At 30.1% G+C, this 26479-nt stretch overlaps 2 protein-coding genes across 7 annotated transcripts; both read left to right on the forward strand.

Moving 5' to 3' along the window:
- Positions 1–2751: 2751 nt before the first annotated feature.
- On the forward strand, positions 2752–8304 carry LOC114379064. 6 transcript variants are annotated; one of them, XM_028337618.1, is made up of 13 exons: positions 2754–2926; positions 3147–3333; positions 3427–3489; positions 3603–3708; positions 3907–4011; positions 4091–4167; positions 4287–4404; positions 4674–4746; positions 4943–5134; positions 5809–5926; positions 6673–6897; positions 6980–7033; positions 7728–8304. In XM_028337618.1, exons 1-12 carry the CDS (start codon positions 2853–2855, stop codon positions 7025–7027), a joined length of 1386 nt encoding a protein of 461 aa, XP_028193419.1. In that variant the 5' UTR covers positions 2754–2852; the 3' UTR covers positions 7028–7033; positions 7728–8304. The 6 variants fall into 6 exon arrangements, with proteins under 6 accessions (XP_028193422.1, XP_028193423.1, XP_028193424.1 ...); XM_028337619.1 differs by having other exon boundaries at positions 7749–8304; XM_028337620.1 differs by having other exon boundaries at positions 7754–8304.
- A 1373-nt stretch (positions 8305–9677) lies between these two features.
- Positions 9678–12637, forward strand: LOC114379359 (shugoshin-1-like). Its single transcript, XM_028338001.1, has 9 exons — positions 9678–10011; positions 10200–10237; positions 10321–10429; positions 10512–10535; positions 10638–10706; positions 11546–11596; positions 11700–11790; positions 11874–11931; positions 12177–12637. The coding sequence occupies exons 1-9, from the start codon at positions 9853–9855 to the stop codon at positions 12427–12429; spliced, it is 852 nt and encodes a 283-aa protein (XP_028193802.1). The 5' UTR covers positions 9678–9852; the 3' UTR covers positions 12430–12637.
- The last annotated feature ends 13842 nt before the right edge of the window (positions 12638–26479 follow it).

Here is a 26479-nt window from a genome sequence, read left to right on the forward strand (position 1 = left end):
GAAGGTTGTGCACCATCTCCTGGTTGTCAGAGTCTAGATCGGCCTTCCTGATCTACATATCAATCAAGTGAATGGTAAATTTAGAATATGGCATTACTTGCTGCAGAAACCATTGCAGCCACAGTCAAATTTTTTCACCTTGAATCTTTTAAAGTAAGTGCCAAGACTTGTGTATAGTATTTGTATATTGTCTTAGTAACAGCTGCACATGGAGTTTATTATGTTAAATGCACGTTATGTCTTTCCTCCTTTAAGATGAGGCTGGCATGGGGGATAGTGTTAATGGAAGAAAAAATCCCAACTTTTCTTGGAAGATCAGGAAATTTTAATTTTGAATTAACAATAAAGGAAACAGAAACATCTGTTACAATTTGATGCACCTTAGTCCTTACGTTTATGACTTATGAGATTTTTAGCCAGCCATATTAAATAACCAAGGTTAGGAAAAAATTCCGATTAACCCCAGCAACATGGAAAACAAATTTCTAACCATTTGGAAGCTCTAAGATCTTACATGTGAAAAACATAAATCAAGCAACATTTGTTCTCCCAATAAGCCAAAATCATGTTTTTTTTAGAAGTGCCCCAATTTAGCCAACCAGCCTTTAGTAGAGCCTTTGTTAACACATGAGCAACTTGATCAATGGTCTTGCAATAAACCAATTTGACTTCACACTTTTGTTCTTAGCCAAATTGCTTGATTCACCGTGGTATTTGTTGTTTCATTTTCTACTTTGGCGGTACTTTGAGCTATGACTTCTTGCTTCTTTAAACACCAAGAAGACACTCTTGATCCAAAACTAAAACAAAACTTGTTATATTCATATCATCAGTAAATCATGCCTAATCATTGTTAGAATAGCTAACATGTTTAGAATCCTGACAAGTATATTTAATGTCATAGACATTTGTCCCTTTGATATATCTCAATTAAGCTTCTTTTGACATCTTGAAAATGTACTTCACATGCACAATGCATAAAACCTTAAAAAGCAAATTTTACAACAAACATTATGTCAAGCCTAGTTTATGATAGATACATCAAATAACCAATCAAGCTCTTATATTGACTTTCATATTTTCAAACTCATCATCTTTGCCAAGTTTCTCCTTTTGATTCATTGGTGCACCAGTGCTTTTGCAATCCTCCTTGTGAAATTTCTTAAGGATTTCATTTGCATATTTCCTTTAGTTTATGAAAACTTCATCATGATCTTGCTTCACCTCCATCCCAATAAGACATTAAGCATAGGTCTGTCATATCAAATTCTTTGAGTATTTCAGCTTTGTACTCCCCCTTAAGATTTCATTATTTCCTGTCACAAGTATGTCATCAACATAGACAGCAGCTACAAGTAAAATACCACTCATTTCCTTAACATATAAAGTAGCTTCAATTCACTTGGACTTTTAACAAATCCAAGCCAGTGAAAATGCTTATAGGTTCTTTTATACTATGCTCTTGGAGCTTGTTTAAGATCATAATTAAAGACATTCTTCAACAAGTAGATCTTCTCCTCTTGTCCCTTAAATTTGAAAACCTCATGTCACTCTACATAAATATCTTCTTTAAGATAATCATTTAGAAAAACCAATTTCACATCCAGTTCATATATTTTTCATGCATTTTGGGCATCCAAAGCAAGCAACGCCCTTATCGTGTCCAAGCGTGCCATTGGAGCCAAAGTTTTTGAGAAGTCCACTCACTTGACTATATCCCTTTATTATCAATTTGGCCTTGTGTTTATTTACAAAACTACCAACATTGAGTTTGGTCTTATAAACCCATCACCCGACCATTTTATCGTGCATTTAAGCCCATTGTATTGGATTTGGATTTGGTTTAAGTTTTCTCTTTTTGTTTTTTTTCCTTCTCTAGGATTTGTGGTTTGAATTTTCTTGTTAAGTATATTTGGTTTCAATGTGTTTATTCTGAGCAGTTTTATACGTTCTATAATTGGGAATAACCCTTTGATACATTGATGGTGATGGATTGATTGTTTCTCCTTTTGCGAATGGTTGGATGTTTGTTATTGAGGTCTATTCATGTGAATTTGTTGGTCATTCATTTACATTTCATGGATATTGAGGAAAGAATTTTGGAATGTATTTGTTTCACGGATTCTTTGTTTATTTTCAGGAATATGGGATTAAGAAAATTTATTTTCATGTTTGTTAAGAGGTAATAAGATAATTATTCTTGGATTGTGTTTTATTCCTGACTCTCAATCATTGTACTGTAATAGTATTACCTATCAATTTATTGGTAATTTAATTTGAATAAATAAAATATTATTTATTTGTTATTCTTGTTTTTTTATTTTACTTTATCATATAATTTCTACCTTTTAAGCGTAATTTGTTTCATGATTTGTAATTTTAGATATTATTTTACTCTTTTTTTCAAATTTCAAACTAATTTGATCAATAATTACAATTTAGAGACCATTTTATTATTAATTTTATGGACTAATTTGACCGAACTCTAATTTCAGGATTTAAGTTTATGATTCACTCTTTTTAGTATCAGAATTTTGTTGTAGTATTTAAAAAATGTTAAATTATGACAAAGTTATTAAAGGAAAAATAATTTTTTTTTACTCTTATAATTAAAAAAATATATACTCGGTTAAGAAAACATATTCTTCACTATCAGCTTTGATTTTTTTTAATTAAACCAAATTTTAAAATCCAGCATCCATCAATATCGGGGGAAAGATCATAAGAAGATATTCCCTCCAAAATGTGAGTGCATCTAAATAGGTTGAAAAGCCCATAATATCACTTTTTGCTTCATATCTTTGCCGCTTTGCAAACTAATAGTTTCAAATACTAACTCTGAACTCTCTGTGATGGATACGAACGACCCTTTGGATTTCGAGGTAGAAGACGACCTTCTGAAATGCCCTCCAATTAACAATAAAAGGTATTCCGCCCCCCTCCCCCCCCCCCCCCCCCCCCCCCCCAAACTCGCAACTTTTTGCCCCCCAAGTTCTGCAAAGTTTCATTTTTTTCTTCGGGTTTAGGGTTTTATAGTTTCCCTCTTGCAATTTTTATGATAATCAATGTTTTGCGTCATCTGGGTGTTCCTTGGTTTCTTCAAACTGTGGGTGATAACAAATAACTGAAATTTGAAATCCAACCAGGAAGAAAATTATTGGGTTGGATGATCTTCTTAAAGATCATTACATAGAACAGGACAAGCTTTTAGAGAAGAGGAATAAGCAGAAAAAGAAGGCTAAGACTAAGGCAAAGAAGATTGAAAGTTCCTATGATGATGAAGATAGCAAGGAAGCTAGGTTGACTAGGATTGTTGAGAAATGTCACAATCAGGCAACATCGTTTTACCTGTTCTTATCTCTCTTTGACTAAGTTTTTGTGTACTTGGCATTGTCTGTTACTGACTACTTGGGCTTTTTCGTCCAGTTGACAGCTTTTGGTGAAGAACAAGAAATTCCACCCTGGGGAGTAAAAGTTTTTGGAGATAAGGTTATTATTCTAAGACAAGTTTCTCAGTCATTCTCTATACATGGTTTGCTGCTTTTATCTCTTAATTGTTTGGATGCTGGAGGTTATTAATGTTTTTATTTTGTGAATTGCAGAAAGCCTTTCCCCCTCTGGACTCTCCTGATCTTGGAAGTTGTAACCTTTTACAGTCCTTTTTGAACAACAAGCTAAATTCCATGGTGGAATTGACTGCGGACAAAGGTTGCTCCAGTGTCTTTGTTTGTTAAGGCTATCGTGTTGTTTTTTGTTATTTTACAATGTCAAAAAAACCATCAGTTTTTAGCTTGTCTAAATACTGAAACAAGCCATATTTGGATCAATGTACTGCTTATATGCTATCAGAGGAAACTGATGTGCCTTTTTTAAGTGGTTATATTAGTTAATATTATATGCTTTCAGGAGACATTTTTCTTGAAGGGTTACTAGTCAATGGTTGGCTTTCAAAATTAGCTTATCTGTGTGGTCATGTAGAAAAAACAGTAGCCATTTGGGCCTTCAACACAAGTGAGTGAAAGCATATTGTTAATTGCTTTGAGCATAGCATCAATCTTTGTCATCCATCTGTTTTACTTTGTTCTTTCAGTGTTATATTCATCAAAAGAAGAGCTCCGTAACTCTTCCAGTGACTTTTGGTGTGCAATTCTTTCTTCTGAAAAGGAGGTAAACTTGTTTGTTATGTTTACTTTGGGCATTGTATCATTGATAAAATTATGTTTATTTCAATTCCTATATTTATTTATTGATATTATATCTTATGATTCACAACAATCTTTTACCAGGTTGATCAAGCACCGGTCAAGGTTGATTGGTTTCCTGAATATATGGATATAAGAAGAGCTCTTGACATTTATGGGTTTCTCTTTAAATTTTCATCTAGTGCCAAGCCTAATAATTTAGGTGACTCTCTTATATCTATACCCGTTTATCTCTGCACCTTGGGTTACAAAATGTTGTTAAAAAAATATGAATTAGTTAAGTTTCAACACTGTAAGTCTGAACTCTATAGTCTATAGTGTTTCAATATTTTTACATTAGTATATCCATTAATCTGTCTTATTTCTTTTTCAATTGCAGCTAATGTTGAGATATTTGCATTATTTCAAGTGGAATTGCTGATATCTTACCACTTTGATTGCATGCATCTAATCTGTATCTTTGTGTTTCAGATTCTGACATTGAAGGACCACCTCAAAACATTAGAGCTTGGATCAGATGTGTCACTGCTTGTTGTCTGATAAGGTAAGCAACAAGCCAGCAACCAACAGCAGTGAGTCTACTTAAAGGATAACCTGAATGAATTTTCTGTTATTTGACTCCTTTGTTAGTCTTTGTTTGAGTTTAAGGCTGCATTGATTAGATAGCCTGTTGACGATTCAAATGATAATATTTTGAAAGTATGATGGTGTCTACTCATATCTCTTGATTCTCATTGCAGGAGTAAAAAGGCTATCTTCTCCACTGTAGAAGCTGAAGAGATAGTTGAAATTATTATTTGTCTATTCCTAGATCGCCAATTTCAGGGTTTGTTGGTGCTTTTGAATGACTGCATGGAAGCGATTGTCAATTACTTTACAGACCAGGAATGGTGCTCAAGTTGTGAGAACATAGCAAAATTCATTGCTTGCAGGTTATTACTTTTATTAATTGCTCTTGCTATTATATGTTGGTAACACTATGTAAACACTTTCTTGTCAGTAATGTTACTTTTGATGTGTTAGCAGAACCCCCATTCAAAAGGGTCTAAGGTTAATTTGAATAAGAGGGTTGGAAATTGGCTAGAACCAAATTTTGTTGGTAACAGAATAACTACTTATTCAGTAATAAAAGGGGAATGTTTAGTTATTTAGCGCCAGTTGTGACTTGTCAGTCATGAGAAGGAAATTGGGTCTCTCAAATACCTGGGTGAAAGAGCAAAGGCTTGTGTTCTTGATCTCTGTTCTCTATAATATGGATACTGGTGCAGAGATTGATTGATGATTTGAAAACAAAGTAACAATTCTGTAATTAATAATTTGAAATTTAAAAAAATATATATATATATAAATAAGTGCTAAGTAATGGTGTAGTTAGGTTTCATAAAGAGAGAGTATAATAGAAATGTTATCTCACTCAAAAATTAGGGCTCAAATTTATATTAAGGATTGTCAACCTAGATTTGGCTTCATTCTCTAGTTCTTTGTAATGGAATTAATGACCTAGTGTGTGTATTGTACATTGATACTTATTCTCTAGATCTTGTGCATTGTCTTTGTAAATTGTAATTGCTCCCTTTCTCTTATTCTTGATGTCGTGGATGTGCAGAGTCTCAAAGGATTTGAATTGCATTCAGACTATTGAATGTATTTCAGAAGCTAGCTCTCGTTGCAAACAACTTAGGAGTGCTGTTGCTTATCAAACACTGCTTTCTTGTTTTGATGGAGTATGCTACTTGCCCTTCTCTTATCAAGTTTGTGTATGCTTGTGCATATAAAATATATAGTGAAGATCCTGGTCATATGATGGAAAGTTGGCATATGAGCAAAAAGTTATACATGAAATCTGCTGTTGCTTGATTGAATATTTAGGGAGTTTTCTATAAAATTTTAAAAACTTAGCAATGAAAATTCAGCTTCAAAATTCTAGTGATGAAATATGTGGAATGTTGTCAGCACTTTTTTTCACTCATTCTTGTTTTGGTATTAACAAACACTTAAATCATACTTGATCTGAAATTTCTCCTCCACTTAAATTTTCAAATGGGCCATTGATATCTGTATTCTTTAATCCAAAGTGTTACCAGTTACCACCACTAAAATTTTCAAAACAGACTCTTGATATTTCTAATATTCATTAATCAATTTTATTATGTAATTTAGAGTATAGTCTTGTTTGAGTGTATAGATCTATTCATTAATAATATAATTCATTTTTCGTTTATTAGTTGGAGTTTCATTTTCATTTTAAAATATTTTCTGTGTATTATGATCTGAAACACTTAGCAAAATGTGCAAAGCTAACTTGACACTTAATAACAAAATGCTGTGAGAAAATTTTGTCAGACAAGTCAGCAATGAACACAACCAAATTAATTGCTGTAGACTGAAAAAAAAATAATTGCTGTAGTATGAAATATGAATAGATTTGCTTTTGAACTTTTGGAAATTGAGATTGACCTTTTGTCCTCAGGTCAACAGTGGAGAAGAGATCCTCAGATCACTAACACAAATTAATTTCAAAGACAAAAATTGTGATTTCTACAATATGTATATTCACTTAGTTTTGACAGAGAATTGGGTTTTGTCCAACTCATTAATTGAAGACAATCCAGTAATCTATGAGATGTTCTCTCTTTATCTTCAACACTGTTCTACCTTGATTTCAGCCACAAACCTACGATCATATGCATCAAAGGTGAATGAAACAGCTATCTTATTTTTAACCACTGATTTGGTTACAGTGTGATTTCATGTACAGAAATCATTTTGTTTTACAGGTTCGTCATAGGGCCTCATATCTTCTGCACTTCTCCATCTACAAATAGTTTCAGGTATCTTCAGTATCCTATCCTCAGAATTATCTCACGTATTATTTCTCCAACCAGAGAAAATAAAAAAGTAAGAATGAGATGAAAATATTTTAACGAAAGCTGTCAAGACAGGGATAATGTCTTGTAAACCTTTGGCAAGGGTTTTCTGGGTTTGGACTTTGGAGGTTTTGCATTCACTCCTCTGCATATTAAGAACCTTAATAGTGGGCGCTGTAGATGTGCAAGATAATACTCATCCGATTGCTTGGTCTATTGAGCGATGATATATTTTGTCAAAGACTTCGTCTAAACAAATTATCAATATCTCATGGACAGACCAGTAAAAGGCTTAGGACTTGTTGATAAACTTCTCCATAAGCAGTAATAGAAAAAGAAAATAAGAAGGAAAAGTGGAAAAAAAAAACTTCATTAGCTTATGCATAAGCTAACTTATCTTATGCAGAAGGGTTTTTTTTTTCATTTTTCTTATTTTTTTCTCTATGAATGTTTATGGAGAAGTTTATCTAAATAGAGACACTTAGAGGATGATGTGACCCAATGGCTATACATTCATGAAGTGATTGTACCAATGTTTATGCATACATGAGTGACTATGCACCAATGTTTAGCATTCTTGCCTTGCAAACTGCCACACACACAGCACACACGTTTCCCTTAAGTGTGTATTTTCATTGATTTGGCATTTTATATGTAGTGGAGATCTTTGTTATGACAGAGCAGAGAATGAGATCATCAGCTGCTTAGTTTCACTCTTGGGTAGCCTGAATGGCCAAATTTTGAAGGGTGAAGGATTAAGGAATGCCATGTTACTTCCGCACCTATCATATTTTGACTATACATCAGATTCTTCAGACTCCCAGAATGCACTCATCTCCTTAAGGAGACCTTTTGATGCCATTCTAATGGCAAAGATGTGGTGAGGGTTGTTTTTGCTTCTTGCTGCTGCTGCTTCTGGCTGGCATGAATCCAAGATTTGTTGCTCATCCTAGGTATATATTGTTAGGTGCTAACATGTAATAACCTTTATCATTGAAAAATTACATGTAACGGCATGTGTTTGTGGCCCTTATGTTAAATTCCAAGAGTATCTTATTAAATTCCCAATTACCTTATCTTCTGTAGTTTTTTTATGTGCCTGTTTTTTATGTCAAGTCAATGTTCCTCGTAGCAAAGGTGTGGAAACTGCAAACTACAGACACAAGTAACTCTGATAAGTGATGCAGGATCCTTGATCAGAGTCTCCAAAACAAACAAATTTTGATTATGCCGTAGCCTTCTCATTTTAAAAATTAAATTGGAAGTGTTACAGTTTAGTATATTTTAATGAAAACGAGATTGTGAAGTGGTGGTGAATAATTATGAATGAAATTTTAAATAATCTATTTTCTCTTCAACTTCAAAATTAATTTGGAATATCGTATTAATGATATAGCGTATGAACCCTTAAAATATAAAATAAAAATCCAAAGTGTTTTCAAAACCAATATCATTTCATCTACTAAAATTAAAAATAATACAATTTTGAAGTTGAAGAGAAAAAAAATGTTATTTTAAAAAGTTCACTATGAACTTGTGGTCCTCGTTATTATTTGAAAAATAAAATCCCTCTTTTATATACTTTCCACTAGACTAAATGAGTGAGAATTATTTCTTTTAATAACTATGTATTGATAATATAAATATTTTTATGCTATTAATTAGGAATAGTTTTATTGATGAGATCTAGTTCAGTTAGTTGATAATCCGTGTTCCAAGAGCATTGAGGAGATAAAAAAAATTAGGATTAGTTCTTTGTATAACTTTCAAAATATAGAAATTTGTAATATTAGTTTGTTTGGTTTCTTGGCGAGGCGTGTGTCTAACATCATCGAATGGATAAGTATGGGAGAGGGAACTTTCAATTGAACACATGTGTCACACAACAACGAATCAAACATAATCTTAGTGTCCATGGATAATATAAAGTATTTTTATATTGTTATATTAATATTATTTATCCTATATTTTTCTTGGATTAAACAATTTAAACATTTAGGATATATTTAGGTTACAATTGCATTTAGCTGAACTTACATTAAACTTAATAATGCATCATTCACGTAAATTTTCCGTTTGTGCATTAGAATCTGTAATGTTCTAATTCAACTTAGATGAAACGCCTATTTAAACACACTTAAATTTACTTTTTCACTTTTCTTTTTCTGTTGAAAATTTTCTTTTTCTTTTCTTTCTCAAATTGTTTCAAGTTGGGAGGGGGTGAAAGAAGAGAGTTTGTTTATATATAACTATTACACTTGATTAAAATAAAAAGTATTTAAAAACATAAGAATGTGCACAGTTAAATCTATAGAATTCGAAGTTAAAAGGAAACAAAACAAAAAATCACAATTTTTTTCTTCTGAGAATCACGTGTTAGATTAAAAAAAAAGTATATTAAGATATCTTCTTTCTTACCACTAAAAAAAAGAATAAAATCAGAATCAAACATATAAAGGGTGGATAAATTTTAAATCAAAATTCAAAGAGGGTGAAGGTGAAAATTTGAATGGGCGATAGGGTGACCCGGCGGTGACCTTTTGATATTTTTGAAAGGGAGGTTCGGAAGGCTTTGAATTAGGTTCGGACGACGTAACGGTAATTTCAGTTGAAGAAGCCGTTAGGTTACGAAACGAAACTATTCTTCTTTTCTCGCTTTTTCGCTTTGTTTTTCCTTCCAACACACTCATTCTCTCCGATCTTCGTTTCTTCACTTTTCTACCATCCCTTCAAATGAAAATATCGAAACTTTGCAATTAATCAAGAATCACTGGTGTAGCATTATGAGCATGCAAAGAGAGAAAATGGCGAAGAAATCCATTGGAAGCTTAATGCGAAAGAAGCTTTCTGATATCACCAACAACACCAATCCTCCTCTCTCTCAACAACAACTTGACACTACTCTTCCCTCCGATAACAATTTCATTCAACAACTCCTCAAGGTAAATTTATTAATTTATTTACTTTTTATTCTTTATTCTCTATTTATTTTTTAAATGTTTTTGGTTGAATTGTGATCTATGAAGCACGGACACTCTATTTGTTCAAAGTGTCTCTGACACCAACACATCCCGTCACTTATTTCGACATTTCTTATTAGATGTCTAATTTAAAAATTATTGTGATGCAGGAAAGAACAGCGTTGATTCAACTCCTTGCGGAAAGAAAGTAAATAAATGTTATTAACTAAAATGAAAGGAATTAACTGAAATGTTATTAATTTTTCTTTGAATTGATTGAAAATTGAGCAGTAAAATAATTGAAGCGAGTGGGGTGGAGCTGCGGAGGCTGAGAGCAGATGTGACGAAGCTGCAAATCCAAAACTGGAACCTTGCTCAGTCCAATAGCCACATGTTAGCGGTTAGTTTCGGAATTGCACAAATGTTTTGTTAATTGAGAGTGAAAAAAGTAAAATAGTAACTGTTTGTGATTAATTTTGCAGGAGCTTAACATGGGGAGGGAAAGGGTGAGTCATGAGTGAGTTGGTTTAGTTCTCTAAACTGCATTTGTGGACTACAACTTCAAATTTTATTTTATTTTTTTTGAATTGGATGATTGGTTGTTTCAGATTAAAACGCTGCAACATGAAATTTTGTGGAGGGCTGCTTTGATTAAAGGAAAGAACGTGGACGTGCAGGTATGTTATGCTTTAAGCTTCATTTTCTGCTCTGCATATCTCGGTAGTGTGCTTTTAAATATCCATGGCAATCATGTTGCGGTTTCGTCGCATTTGTTGATATTGCAGATAAACGTGGCCAATGCGATCCCAATTAAACCTTGATATTGCAGCCCAAATCACGGTTGCGGACCCTTTTTTAAAACCTTGTTGCTTACACGGACTTAATGCATGGAATGTTGTGTGTAAGTGTAAGAAGCTGTGGTTGGGAGCGAAATGTGTAGAGCTATTGACATAATAGGGAAATGAGTAAGAAGCCCCCATGTTGAAAAAGTAACAGTATTAGCAATATAATAAGGTTTTAGTATTGTACTCTATAACTAATCTAAGGAGTATCTTTTCAACAAATAAATAAATAAAAATCTAAGGAGTCTCTTCCAATTTTTTATTTTATTAAAATTTTATTGAGTAATATGTTTGGGATAAGACTCACATTTTGAACAGGGCTAAAATTAGACACGGCGTAATCTTTTTTCTTTATATCCGTAAAAGACATTGTAAAATTCTAGTGGAATTGTATTTGAAAAATGAGAAAGATGTAGGAGGTTATAAGTGGTTTACAATAGTTAAAGGATAAATAAGTGAAGAAGTGAGAAATTGAATGAAAAATGAGAAAATGAAGTTAAAATAGAATAATGGATTTTTTATAAGCTTGAGTTAAATTTTGTGAGCGTGGTTTAAAACACTCCATTGCATTATTGTAGGATAGGCCCAAAACAATGCTTTCCCTTTCCCTTTATTTTTCCCTCAATCTCTCTTATCATCATCATAAATGAACTGGAACCTCTCTATTTTTGTAGGAAAAAGTGGAGATTGACTGCGAAAAGAATCCTACATTATCACAGTTACAGGTGCCTGGGCAAAAGCCATTCACTTATTTGCTTGCCAAATTTTTGGCATTGATGAATGTTATTCCTCATTCTTTTTCTTGCTGTATGTTTTCATTGGCTCTAGGAAGAAGATGAAAAAGCAGGGCAACCATCCCCTAAAGCCAGCAATGATGAAAAACACAACTGCATGAATAGAAGACGCATAAGGAGTAAATGTAAATGCTGGAACTTACCTTCACGTAATTTTTTGTCATTTTTTTTTTCTCAACTCTTTTTAAGCTTGTTATGGAACTTGCAGCTACTGGTTCTTCTTCTGCTTCCAAGAATACAAGCAAAGACAAAGTTAAAGACAATGGGTTAGTTCACGCTTTAACAACATCTACCATTGACTCTTGGCTTAATTCAGTTTAAGATGAACAATTCATGGTTTAAAACTTTAAATTGATGACTTGGTTACCTAAGCTAAGCTCATTGAACAAAAGCACTTTTATTTAGTTGTGTTGATTGAATGAATGGCATGCTTGAAATTGCATTACAAAATGATAATTTTATAGTAGAAAATTGTTAATATGATAAAAATTCCTATTTTTTGGTACAACAGGAGACGTTTGAGGAGACATTCTACCACGTTCAAAACCCATGAACATGAACCTCTAGAAAATTTGTTCGAGTTAGAGGATGCTACATATCTTGTCACTCAATCTCCAATTTCAAAAACTGGAAGAGGAAAAAGCTCTGATTCAAGGAATGAAGCTCCAAGGTGTTCTTTTGGAAGACCCTTGCGAAGAGCAGTTCAGAAGGTTCATTCTTACAAGGAGATTCCCGTAAATGTCAAGATGCGAAGACTAGACTAAACTAAATTAACCGATAGAAATTATGTTTAATGTTCTGTCTTTAATCATTTAACATATGTATCCAATGATGACGTTGAATAGTGTATGTTGTATTGTATCATCCTATGTTCCTAGTTCCTTGACTATCATTCATCGAGTTTTTGTACTTTAATCACTATTTTTTATTAGTTGGTAATAACAGTCACTTAGGACGAATCTTAGGTGATAATAACATTCTTATGTCAAACACTTTAACTAGAGTGTGATTTTCTTTCTAAAAATACCACATCACTAATCCTATTGTGACAAAAAAAAAGTATACTGAATATAATTTCATCGACTAAGTAAAAGGAGACAGCAAAGTCTATGAAAGTTTATTTCTCAGTTTTCATATGCAATTTTTTGCCCTTTTCTCAATCACAGTTTTAAAGCTTGTTTGGATAAACAACTTACCTTTTTTTTTTAACTGCAGATAAACAACTTAATTAAATTCTACTGAATAAATTTTTTTTATAAATTTATCAAAATAATTTGTTTTTTATCACCGAAAAATTTATTAAAGTAAGTTATAAAGAATTATAAGATATTGTTTCAAAGATTTTTTTTTTTTGTAGAAACTGTTTAAAATGTCTAAACTGACCAGAATCTTAAGACACGTTTAATGGAAAAATTATAGAAAGGAACTTAGAGTATATTTGGTAGAGTGAAATGAAATAAAATAAAAATATTAAGATAAAAGTGTAAGTTTCATCTCATTTTATTATTTATTTCACTGTTTTTTCATTCTTTTTCACTACAAACGAATGGACCCTTAGGGAGCCGAGCCCAAACACGATAAGTTGGATTATTCATGTAAATGAAACAGAAGTTTAAAGAGTTTACTGTTGCAGTATCTGTTTCTTAGGATTACAAGATCCGTTTATGGTCCAAAGGGTTGCAAGATCCTTTACTGTGCTACATGTGGGCCTTTTGTTCTAAGTTGTCCAAAATATTTGGTCAACTCCGTTGAAGTTCCAATTACACTCAAGATCGAAGCCCGTCAAGTTTTTATCACAGGGTCCAAGTCAGGGTTATTTAACATAAATGAAGTTGGACTCAAAAATTTAAAATCACAAAAGAAGACTGAACAAAATATTGAAGAAAATGACACGATAAATCATTTTCAGCTTTAAAGGTCTTAAAGCCATGTGAACTTTTTCTTGACAAGTGATTTCTGACCGAATCGAAATTGTGCAACCATGTGCTATGAGACTCAATAGTCAATACCACAGTTCTATTTGGTGCTTTGTGTGAGTTGCATTGCATCATCCATGTTCTTCTTTCTTCAACAAACCAACGGCTTTACGAAGAAACCGTGTGGGGCCTCCTCTTAGCTGCTTTTCTTTTCAATTTTTATGCGTAACAACATTGCTAATCCTTTCCTTTTGTTGTTTGTTTAGACAATGATGTGCCTTCTGTTATATTATTATCAACTCATAAACCAAAATCATACCCATATTTCTTGGCCCTTATTCCCTGTCCTTATGATGAATTGCTTTATCTATTATAGTCAGATTTCACCTGGATTTTCAAGTACCTTTTCTCCCCCCTCTTTGTAAAAAAATTGAAATAAAATATAAAACTTGTTAATGAGTATTCTTTGACCACTGTCTAAGAAATAAAGAGACAAATATTAAAATGTGAAAATATTTAATTAAAATAATCAAAAACATTTATGGATGAATCTTACAAGGCTCGTGAATGTCCCCAGAGATTCCAATGCATAAAACAAATTTGACTCTAGCTGCTATTTAAAGATAAAATATAACTATAAATTATTGATTACAGATATTAATAATTTTGAAATTTATTGCATATAGATTTGTTTTAACCACCGAACACGTAAATTATTTGATAATCTTGTTTCAGTTTTGTCAATTGGTCTAAGTCTTAAATATCCAACACTCTTAAATATACGATTTTGTCCACGGTAGTCCTGCTTATTTTTTCTTACAAAAAGAGATTGTGAGTTTCTTAGTATCCCAACTCCTAAGAAACTCACCTCAAAATAAATTGATAATCACAAGTAATCAAAACACTTGAAAGAGTCAAATCATACACAAAATACAAACTAAGTGAATCTATAAGAGGGAAGATATTTCTGTATCTAAGAAGCTCATAAAAAATAAAAGAAGATAAAGAATATCTTTAAATATAACCTAAACTCTGTGTATCAAAAGAAACAAGTTTATTGGCACAGTAGTCTTACTTATTCGAACAAGATTGTTTCCTGTAATGAAGGCATGTAATCTCTATAAAAAAATATTTTATCACAACATTAATTATTATTTTAATAAATAAATAAAGTTTATGTATTAAGATTGACATTCCCATGATCCCATCCTAGAAAAAGCCAAGTGAAAACATGTTCTTTTGGATTGTTGGAAATCAGATTGGGCCACGCGGCAGTATCCAAGCAAACTAACTAACAATCTAAGAAGTTGTCTGCATGCACCACAATGCGACAAAACCAACGGGTCGTCGTTTTTCGTACACTTCGAGGCCCTGAATCCTGTTCATTCACATTTTTCAAAATGACGTTTGTTCTACACTATCAACTAAGAACTTGAATTTGATATGTTTGACAAGTGTTTATCCGTGTCCAATATCCATGTATATATAGTATTATTTCTTTCCTTTTAAACAAACGCACACCTGAATTCGTGGTTATTTTTTTAATTAAAAATAAAATAATGTTAAATAAAAAAAATTAAGTACAGAAAAAAAAATTATTATAGAAGTATCGAAAATTTAGTCCACCATGTGATGTTAGTTAGTTAGTTGCACTATATCATGCGATAATTTTTTTAACCATTTTGAAACTAGCTTGTTGGGAAAATTTTAAAGTACTTTATCAAAAATAATTAACAAAAAAGATTGTCTATACCGTTAAATTTAACTCTGCTAAAGAAATAAATTATGTGAAATATACGCAAATCAACTACAAATAAATTAAGTTAAACAATGCAAAGATTTGCTCTTTCACGATTTAGTGCCCGTGAGGGTTTCTTTCCTTCGTAATTTGGTAGTGTAGTTTTTGGTAAATTTTGTTCTCTTGGATACCAAAATAAATAATATACATATATTATAATAAAAAATAAGTTTTAACTTGTAAGAATCCTAACATAATTTTGTATGGCTATTATTTTTAAAAAATATTTTATCTAATATAATCATATTTTAAAATAATATAAAAATACGCATCATCAGATTCAATGATTCAAATGACTTTGATGATGAAGATGATATATATGCATATAACTCTTACACATTCACTTATTGAGTTTGATATAAATCACGTCGATCATGTTTGTCCAAGATGGTCTTGTTGAAGTCATAATCCTAGTAGAGTTTGCTTACAAGGAGAGGTTACCAATGTGATAATTTGCTAATACATTCTAGGATTAGTTTTTAATTCACAAATTTAATTATTTAATATTTGAATTAACTTTTGTGTTAATGACTGCTTGGGATTCCAAAGATCAGCAAAACATGATATGATTGGTGATGGAATTGACGACCCACCTAAAGACTGTAAATAAAAATAAAAATAAAAAGGATTGGCTCTAAGTGACCCATTTTCCCTATTAATTGGATTATTTTTTTCCTAATCTTAATTGCTTTGAGTAAATGGAGCCCACGCGTTTTAAACAAAGTTGGCATCCATGATTCTCCAGGGTTCCTTCCGACAGGTATTAGCCGTAGGACCCCACTCATATTGGACTAAGTACTACCCTTAATTTGTTATGCTACTGTGTGTGTTAATCCGATAATATCTTCACATTTAATCAAAGGTATATTCTGTCTTTCATGTAATTTCAAGCTTATGTAAACTAGCTCTTGTTTGTTTGTTATAAATCCTAATGAATCAGTTTGATTTGATTTTGGTGTACAATAATTGATCAATCTGTAAACGCAATTTGTTGATCGCATCACACGTTTGCTGGAATTGGTTATATTCAAACGGTGCGTTAATTAATTATAAGATTTGATAATTGATACGTTTGCGCACTTGAAAGTAATATATGATCTTTCGTAATCGATCTACTTGAAGATTTTGAAGTGGAAACCAACTTCTTATTATTTGATTTTTTGTTTTTTATAGTCGACAGTTGTTAAAAAATGGTAACTAAGCTCTATTTATTGAATGTTTTTGGTACTTTTTTTGTTTGTAGAAATTTAAGATAATATCAGAATTTATAATAATTTTTAATTATATTTAACCAATTCAACTATATTCCTTCAAAATATTTTTGGTACTTTAGACCACGTATAAGGCAGTATTATTGTTTAAAACAGATCCATAATATTGATCCTTATTTGTGGAGAGTTAGTCTTGTACAATACCTGAAATAACTTGTCAGAACTCTATTTACTAATTTCATATAAATTTTGAAAAAGTTTTGTGGTAGTGAAAAATTGGAAATAATGCTGAGCATGAAGTTTTTTTTTTTGCAGGCAAAAAGTATATTTTGTTAATCCATTTGTATGCTATCACTTAAATTTCCAGATACATAATATCTTCTATATCATGTATATAAAATTGATTTTGAAATGAACAAAAATCTAAAACTTATGATATTTCTGTCCAGCATTTTGTTTTCGTGTAATATATTTTGTTGTTTGTGTGTAAAAGACTGAAAGTGGAGGAGTCAAAAAAGTGTAGAATATGACTTTATCCATCTACCCTTTTGATACTAGACTAAGGATATGACTCTCTTTAACCGCCCCCTTAAAGAAATTCGTTAATTCTTTTCAAGAGACATTGGGAAATCTTGCAAGAGACAACGCAATTAACTTTGAGATCACTTTGATTATTAGCAAGCAGAATAATTGTTTGGCAACTAAATCCATTAATTAAGTAATATCTTTTCTTTTCTTTTGTTACCAACACAAGTTTATAAAGTAGCTCTCTGGTAGCATGTATCCTTAAATCAAGCAAGTATAGAAAATATTTTAAGGAGATGTATGGTGAATTTTTTTTTTGGTTAAATATTTTTTTTCCCATATAAAATAAGTAATTTTTGGTTTGATTCTGGTAAAATATCCTTTTTAATTTTCATCCTTTAAAAATATGAAATATATCATTATTTTTTTAATTTATTGTTATCAAAGATGAGTAAGATTTGACGTGTCTCTTAATCTAACCCATTTTAAAGTTAACTTGATGAATTTGAATTTTGAAATTAAAGACGATGTATTTTTTAGGATTAGTTTGGGTTAAGTTTGGGTCATCCTCACTTAATTTAGTATCTTACATTCCTCTAAAAATACATTTTATTTAAACAATTGTGCTCATGTATCTCCAAAGTTTCATATTATTTAAGAGTCTAATACAATGATAGTCACTAAGGTGTTGTTTAATAAATAAAAAACTGTGAGTGCTTTCAAATATCAAAGTGATGCTCATGATTCTAATGATGTCTAAGGATTTGAGATCAAAACATTTTGACACTAAAAAGAGAGTTTAGGTCACTCTTAGAGTCTCGACTAGTAATGAGGTTTATTTTGGTATGTCCAAAATCTTACATCACTTACGAGTCGAGTCCAATGATAATTTATAAATTTCCTCCTCCTTTAATCCATTTAGACGTTTTTTTAATAAGAATAAAACTAACGGGACATCAAATATTGAAACAGACAGATTATTATTCCAATAATTCGATTAATTTTATGATGAAATATGAACAAAATCCATCCTATTTTTAAAACTTACATTAAATCTTGATTAATATATAAATCAAGTCAGATCACTTAAGTTTTTTTTTTTTTAAGGTGCAGACCACTTAAGTAAACTAACTTAAAAAGATAGCATGTTTTATTCATATAATTTAAATTCAATCTTATTTAAAGATAAACAATCTGAATAATAAAATTTAGTGTCATTCTTTTATATTTCACTTAATTCCATGTTCTTTTATATCCTTTATCAGCAAGGGTATAAATTATATGATCCGTCGGGGACAGCACAAAGGCCAAAAGGTCCTCAAATTCTTCAACCTGACAAGTGAACAACAAATCAATGCCATCTACTTGTACAATTTACATAAATATTTTATTCAATGGGCAACAAAAAAAAAAGGAGGAGAAATCAAAGTGGGCATACCCTTAAATAATCCTTGTAGCCCTCACTGTTCACTAATAAAGACCAAAATCATAGTCTTCAAAACATAAGTATGGTTTCAAGGTCCTTCATGTCTGGCATCTTCCCCTGCGTGGCTTAAGGTGCTCTTGCGCTATCACCACTTTATGGCCCCTTCTAATGCTTAATTTTGCCGCTTCCTAGGCATTAATCGACCCACTTCTTCAGCATGCATGTAATTTGAGAAAGATGAGAATCCAAATTGCAAAGATTCTAAATCAAACCCAGATGGGACATAAAGGTACGGTGCCCTATTCAACTACTTTTGGGTTTAGGCTTTGTACTATCAATTTGGATTTACCACACTCTGTCTAGAAAGTAGAAAACAATGACATAAGTTTGCCGTTAATTAATTAAATACGTAACCATTAGGTATCCTGCTATCCTATATATGATAACACATCGTGGTGGAATTAATTAACGTATTTATCCTCATCGTAAGTTTAACGGCCATTAGTCATGATAAATGACTAAAAAATGGCTTGTCTTCAAACACGTGTCCTACCCTATAGGGGATATGTTAATGTAGTTGTAGGCTACCCTAGCCTACTTAAATCGAAATATCATTTGATATTTCCACAAACTACAGCGTTTGGGTCTTGATTTCGTCAAATTGAAGCCTCCTTTCCATAGGACTTTATTATTTCAAAGAGGCCCCTCACCTTTCTTTGGGCAAATGTTGGTGGGAAAGTTTGGTCACCAGCTCCTTTTTGTGACCACTCTAACTTATATATATATATATATATCTCTAGACCTTGGAATACGATATTACCATGCTCGGTCAGTTAAACAATGATTGAAATGGGTAAGAAAAATGCTAATTATACAATTCGTATATTCTCACATCTTTCCTATCTATCCATGCATGTAGCTGAATCATATGCAAGGAAACTTAAATAATTTTATCAAAGGATAAAAATTATATAAATATAAAGCGAAATGTGTCTATCATTTATGTAAAAGTTGTGTCTAACATTTTTTTAATGGTAAATATATATTCCTTAGTCTAATAAGAACATACAGACCTATTTCTGATCTAGTTGAGTGCCGTGGGATGTTTTATATAATTACATTTTTCTTTCTTTTATTTGTTTGTCAAAATTAAAAAATGGCATGCCGAGAAAGAACAATGTTTCTTCTTATTTTTTTAAAGAATAAGTTTAAATACAAGAAAAACTCCGTATGTCATGTACCAAATGCACGACAAGAAAAGCCATATGATCAATCGATTATAGTAATTAAAAATACCAGAAAATTTCTTCTCATGGACACGCTTTCTAGATATAATTTAATATTAATGTAATTCTCATACAGTTGAGAGATTTGGATTCATTTATCATTGGTGATTACCTTTCAGGAAATGGTAGCATCTGCTAGAGAAAAAGGACATGTGTGGAAGGTTCCAATGATGAGAACTTCTGAAGAGGAAACGAAAGTATATTATTCACGGATGAAGTTTTAAATAAGTTATGACTTATTAGAAATGTAATAAAATTATTGGCTTGTCTGTATTAACCAAGTCATAGTAAAATTACATTAATTTTTTTAATAATGTAAAAGATATATTCTTTTTTTACTGTAAAAGACTTATATAATTTCATTCAAGATAAAGGCATCAATATAATTTGAAATATGCTCAAAAAAATGAGGACTAGTATAAAATCTAGACGTCTTTATCAAAGCATAAACAATGTGATTGGCTTGTCGTCTAATAAAACTCACACAAGAGTTGTGAATAAAAGAGAGATATTCTAAAAATCATTTTATTTCCACCTTTATGACATAATATCAAGTGTTGCATTTATATAATCAAATTTAAAGTTTAATTAGTTTTGTAATTGATAAAATAGTTAAATTATTTGAGAGAAAATAGATCATGCATCCACAGTATAAAATAATTATGCATCATCATTTAATCACAAACGATTATATAAGGTAAATCTTTTACTTTTATAATAATTATCTTAAAAGTCATATCAATAATAATTTGTGATTGATTAATAATGTAAAAAAAATTATAGTACGAGTGTATAATCATTAAACTCATTATTCAATCTCTCTTAAAAACACATATTTGAATGTAAATATTTTTTATTAATTTTTAATTTTTATTAAAATTACAATAATAAAAATAATAATATGTTATCTGCTATGAAAAATAACTTTTATGCAATGTTTAATATTTTAAGTAATATTTTAAATTTTTTATGTATTGTATTTTCTAAAAAAATAACATTTTAGCTGCCAAAAAATTTAATATAATAATAATAATAATATCACCTCATCATTTAACAATAAAAATAAATGAAAAGGATCAAAATAGTAGACGAAAAAAAAGTTTAAAGACAAAGATAAATCTCCAAAAAGTTAAAAAATTAAAAACATAAAAGTCAAAAAGTTTATTAATAAATATGATTGTAAATGTACCGTAACAACTTAAACTTAGTTAAAGCGTCTTAGTTTTAGTAATCAACTTGATTTATACATTAAATGAGTTAAACTTGAGAAGTTCAATGTACGTACGCATCTAGAGTAAATGTACGATGAGTTCAATGTACATAAATATAACCATATGTTTGTCATGTGTGTGGGACAAGAGAAAGAGAGTATGATTGATGATATTTATATGACTTATCTCATTTTGATTTTAGTTTATGTAATTTGAGCTTTGCGAGTTGAACCAGATGGTTCGTGGGCTTAAATCAAATCAGACTCGAGTTAAAAAAAAAAAGGATCATACAAAATTTAACTCAAATTTATATTGAACAAACTTGAGTTGAGTTTGACGATTTTAACCTCACTAAAGAAACTTAAGATTTTGGCAGTTATTTATAGGACATAGTATAGTATTAGTTCATTCTTGGTCACATGCTTAAATTTTCTTAAAAAATTTGTTTGAGGTGATCAAATGGAATAAAATCAATTGTTTTGTTACTTAACAACATAGTTTTTTGAAAAAGTTGGTTCACGCTTCATTGGCATGTTTTCTGTCATTCTTAGATTTTTTTGAATATATATTATTTTATATAAAAATCCAAAACGGAATTCAATATATTGGAGTAAAATTGTTCGTCTCTCTAAAGTCTTAACCAAACCTCTTCTTCTTCATATTTTTTATCACATTTTTTTTGTAATGCAAGAATTTAATAACTTTTGTCTTTTACCAAAAAGCGGATAGTTACATAGATATATTTTTCATTTAAAATATTCAACAATAATAAATAAAGAAAAATAAATTTGTGTAATCAAATGTGAGTTCTTGAAACAATTAAATTTTTCTTAATAGTGTGAAGACTCTACGTGTATACACAAATCAATTTCCTCTTATCAACTCTTTAATGAGTGAAACTCTAAAAATAAATCCTTTTTTTATTTTTTAAATCTAAAACTAGACTTTAACTTTCCAGCTTGTGGCCTGGTGTACTTAACTTTTGTTTCAAGTCTAAAACTAGACTTCTAATTATAATGTTATAGAGATATGGATTTGAGTCTTTTGTTAAATAAAAAATAAATATTTAAAATAATTTCATATATCTTTACTTTTATAAAAATAAATATTATCTCATATATTTTATTTTAAGAAAATTTCTGATATAAGATAAAGATAATTTACAATTAATTACATGACTAATTACGATAATTAATCACATTCATCATATAAAACAATAGAATATTATTCTTATTTTATGGACAACTTCCACAATAATAAAATAATATTTTTTTTATATTAATTATATTCTTGGTGCTAGTAAAAAATATAATAATATTTCATTAAAATATTTATTTGATTAAATTAAATTTTCTAATTTAATTATCAAATAAATTATTTTCTTTTACAAAGATTGATTCTTTTGTGTGTAATCTTGTAGGTTCAATATTAAACAGGTAGTGAATTAATCATAATTAATTTACTAATTAAGGTGGGCGTCTAGTAACACTTCTTAACGTCCCGACAGCATAAGGTAACATTTTTTACCTTTAAGAACCAATAGAAGAATAATGTAATATTTCATTCCATCATTTATAGCTCAATGTTAACTCTAGAATATAATATTATTGTCAAACTCTAATAAGCTAACACATTTAACTAATGAATGACTTAAGAAATATTTTTCTTCTTTCATTCAATTGCTCTAGCCAAGGTCTTAATTCTATCATTGAGCTCAAACTCATTATCTAAAGTTAATGGATTCCTTCTTGATTGATCATTAATTCTACAAGTATTTAATCATATCTAATATCCATTCAACTAGTGTCCTAAAACATTAGGTATCCGAAACTAAAATATAACAAATAACTTACTAATTACTATGATAATGTCAGGTAAAAGGAAATTATTATCTTTCTCCTTGAGAACTTCTTATTGACATAGCAAGATAATATTAACGATTAAGAATTCTCAATTAAGTCAGTTCAATTATGACATTCACATGTACATCATCTATATATGTAATTTAATAAATGAAATCTATTAATTTTTATCCAATAAAGACCATTACTTATATATTGATCTATCCAGATTATTGATGTTTTATTCATAATAATCTTACAATCAAGAATAATTTAGATTAAAATTATAAAGAATTTATTTCTCATTATCATAATCTCTATCATGATAACACGTCTCTAATTTTAATTAAGAACTTGTCAAATTAACAATTTAATAAATTAATAAATATGATAATAAAATACAGAATAATTATTTTAAAATTGATAACATGATGAATTAAATATTGGACATACATATTTATCTTCAACAAAAGTCATGGAAGAAATAATAATATAATATTATAAATTATCAAAGATGAAATAACTTTTAGCAAGGCTATTTCGCAAAACCAAAGAACCATACCCCCCACCCCTCTCCCCAAAAAAATAAATAATAATATATAAAACTGTTTATGATTTTATGTAAATTAGGCGTCGTGTGAAAATTTGATAAATAAAGAATCAAATTTTATTAAGTGGGTTTCTAGTACTTGATAGTTGATACCCAACATGAACGTATAGGAAAATTAAAATCAAAGTCATTCCAATGATGAAAGATAGTGGACAAATATGAAGAGAAGACCAGCGAGTGGGTATTTCAACGGGAATTCATTTTTTAGATAATAAAATATTTTAAGTGGTGATAAATTAAATTTATTGACTCATAATATACTTAAAAAGAATCAAACATATACCACTTCATCAACCATCTCTCCACTAAAACCATTTCTCTATATATTCAAGTTAGCTAATTGAACTTATGATTGTATTTTAACAAGTCTACACTAGAAAACATCAATTTATTCATCTTCCATACACACTGTTGCTGGTAATGTTCACACAGAACCACTTCAATTTTGTCAATATACATATCAGTCATCTTTCACACGCTCAACTGTTGAAATTGTCAACCAAAACAAATTATTTCATTGAAAATAAAAAACAGGCTAGTGCATCCTATTGGTAGCACAAGATATCTACAATACTATATATAACAACACTTTTCCTAACTTTTATCTTTTTCTTACATGGAAAGGATAGGTGTTAGATTTTCGAGATCACCCTCTTGTTGGAGAGACAAGAAGAAAACTTTTATGAGTAATTTCAAGTCATAGCTCTTAAAGTATACCCCAATAGTTGAATAATATCTCTTATGGGATGTAAAATATAAAAAGTAATATCTTGGTATCGGGGAGTAGAGATCATATGATTTTTTTTTTCATGCATTGATTTTAAAACTCTTCAGGTAGTAGGGATTAACCGTATTTTGAAGTATTCCTAGGTGGCTAATTCCGAGATGATGAAGAGCCAAATGGATAACTGAGATGATTAGTCGATTTTATAATCGAAAAATACCCTCGACAAAGACGATAATGGATTTAATTCTTGTTTATCTCGCTGCACTATACAATTCCCCGAATATAAACTCTAGATTAAAATATACTCTACACACTCGATATGTAAAACTTAAATAATCTTCATAAATGTACTTTTCCAAGAAAGTATATTCAAAGAATATAATAAACAACTTGTTAAACAAAAAAGATTAGCATTTCAGTTTATGAATATAGGATTCTTCTAAATTTTAATAGTGTATGATTTTTTTATGTAAAAGTTCTGATTCTTGTTTTGCTATGATTAACTATGCAGATCTAGGACCTTAAGTTAGAAGGACAATTCATTTAAAAATAAAAATTAATTATTATTTTCATGAAAGAAGGGAGAAATTAGGGACAGAGATTCAAATATACAAACTTAAGGAAGATAAAATATATGTTTAAGATATTTAAATGTAACTTTTTAAAAGTGAGGGTTGCACATACATTCCTCAATTATGAATCCATCAGTGACTATGAAGATGGAGGCAAGACGAGAATGCTGAATAATATTGGTGGGAAGTTATATATATGACAGAAAGACTAAGCAAGACAAAAGAGGATCATACAATTTATGCCGATTGAGTGCTCATGTATGCTTTTAGAAAAGATGCTAAAAAGGATTTTCAAATGTTCAAAGCATCCTTCGATCCTTTATCAAGTAATTGATTTCATAGAAGTGTACAAGTTCTCCACACTTTGTCACACTACTGATTTTTTCTTCTTTTTTTTTGTTTGTTTGTTTTTTTCACATGGATATGCCTCTTGTTGAAAATCTCATTATATGATTAAATTAAAATATATAAGTGAGAAATAATCATCACCTTACAAATCAATTTTATAAAATTAAGTTAAGTCTAAACTCAAAATTTTAATTAGATCACCAACTATATTCAACATTGTTGGCTAGAAGAAAAGAAAAAAAATGAAAGATGTTGCTCAATGTCTATATAATGACTAGATAAGTTTTTTTTATTCCAAAACCTTAAGGGTTTGGTTGGTTTAGGAAAGCAAGTGAAAAGGAAGGAAAAAGACTTGAAAAGAGATAATTTTTTTTAATTTTTTAGCAAGATAAAAAATAAAAGGAAAAAAAAGATAATATTTTTCCTCTTTTTTTATATAGAAAATGAAAAAACAGAAATTAAAATATATGTATGTAAAATGATATAAACATCCTAAATAAAATATGAAATGTGATATAAATAAAGGTATTTTTGACATTTGAACAAAAAAAATCATTTTTTCCTCTTCTATCTAATTTTGGATGAAATATGAAATTGCAATGAGACTATGTTGTAGCATCCACTCCCTCCGTTGTCTCCTTTTACCAAATAAAGGAAGTATTAGCTAGATACTTTAGTTTTTGCATTCCTCCTTTTTTTCCATCATCTACCTTTCTTCTATATCAAAACAAATCATAAGTCAATAGGTGTAACTTCTTACTAATAAATTTTCTTTGAGATATACTAAAAACCCTTAAGTATAGTTTGTGTTTTCAAAACTCATCAAGTGATGAGAACATTATTGTGTTTACAGAATGATATTTTTTTTATCTTTTACATACTCATAGGTAAACATATATATAAATTTATGAATGTATTGAACATATTGATTTTATTTGGTTGATGAAAATATTTATATTATATTATATCTGTTGGATCAAGTGGCCTCGAAATAATTAAGAAGGGGGATAAATTAATTATTAATGAACCTTTACTAATTAAAAATCTATCATTCTTAATGTTAGTAAATTCAATTATGCTTTTACTATAATGTTAAGAAGGTAAAGAACAGAAATAGAAACTTAACTAAAAGTAAAAGCGATAATTAAAGTGCACAGGGGAAATTAAAGAGTATAAAAAAGAAGAAGACAAACACAAGAATTTTATACTGGTTCGGCAACAATCTGTGCCTACATCCAGTCCCCAAGCGACCTGCGGTCCTTGAGATTTCTTTTCAACCTTGTAAACCTTTACAAGCAAAGATCCACAAGGGATGTACCCTCCCTTGTTCTCTTTGAACAACC

The sequence above is a fragment of the Glycine soja genome, chromosome 12 (assembly GCF_004193775.1).
Source record: "Glycine soja cultivar W05 chromosome 12, ASM419377v2, whole genome shotgun sequence".
Lineage (NCBI taxonomy): Eukaryota > Viridiplantae > Streptophyta > Magnoliopsida > Fabales > Fabaceae > Glycine > Glycine soja.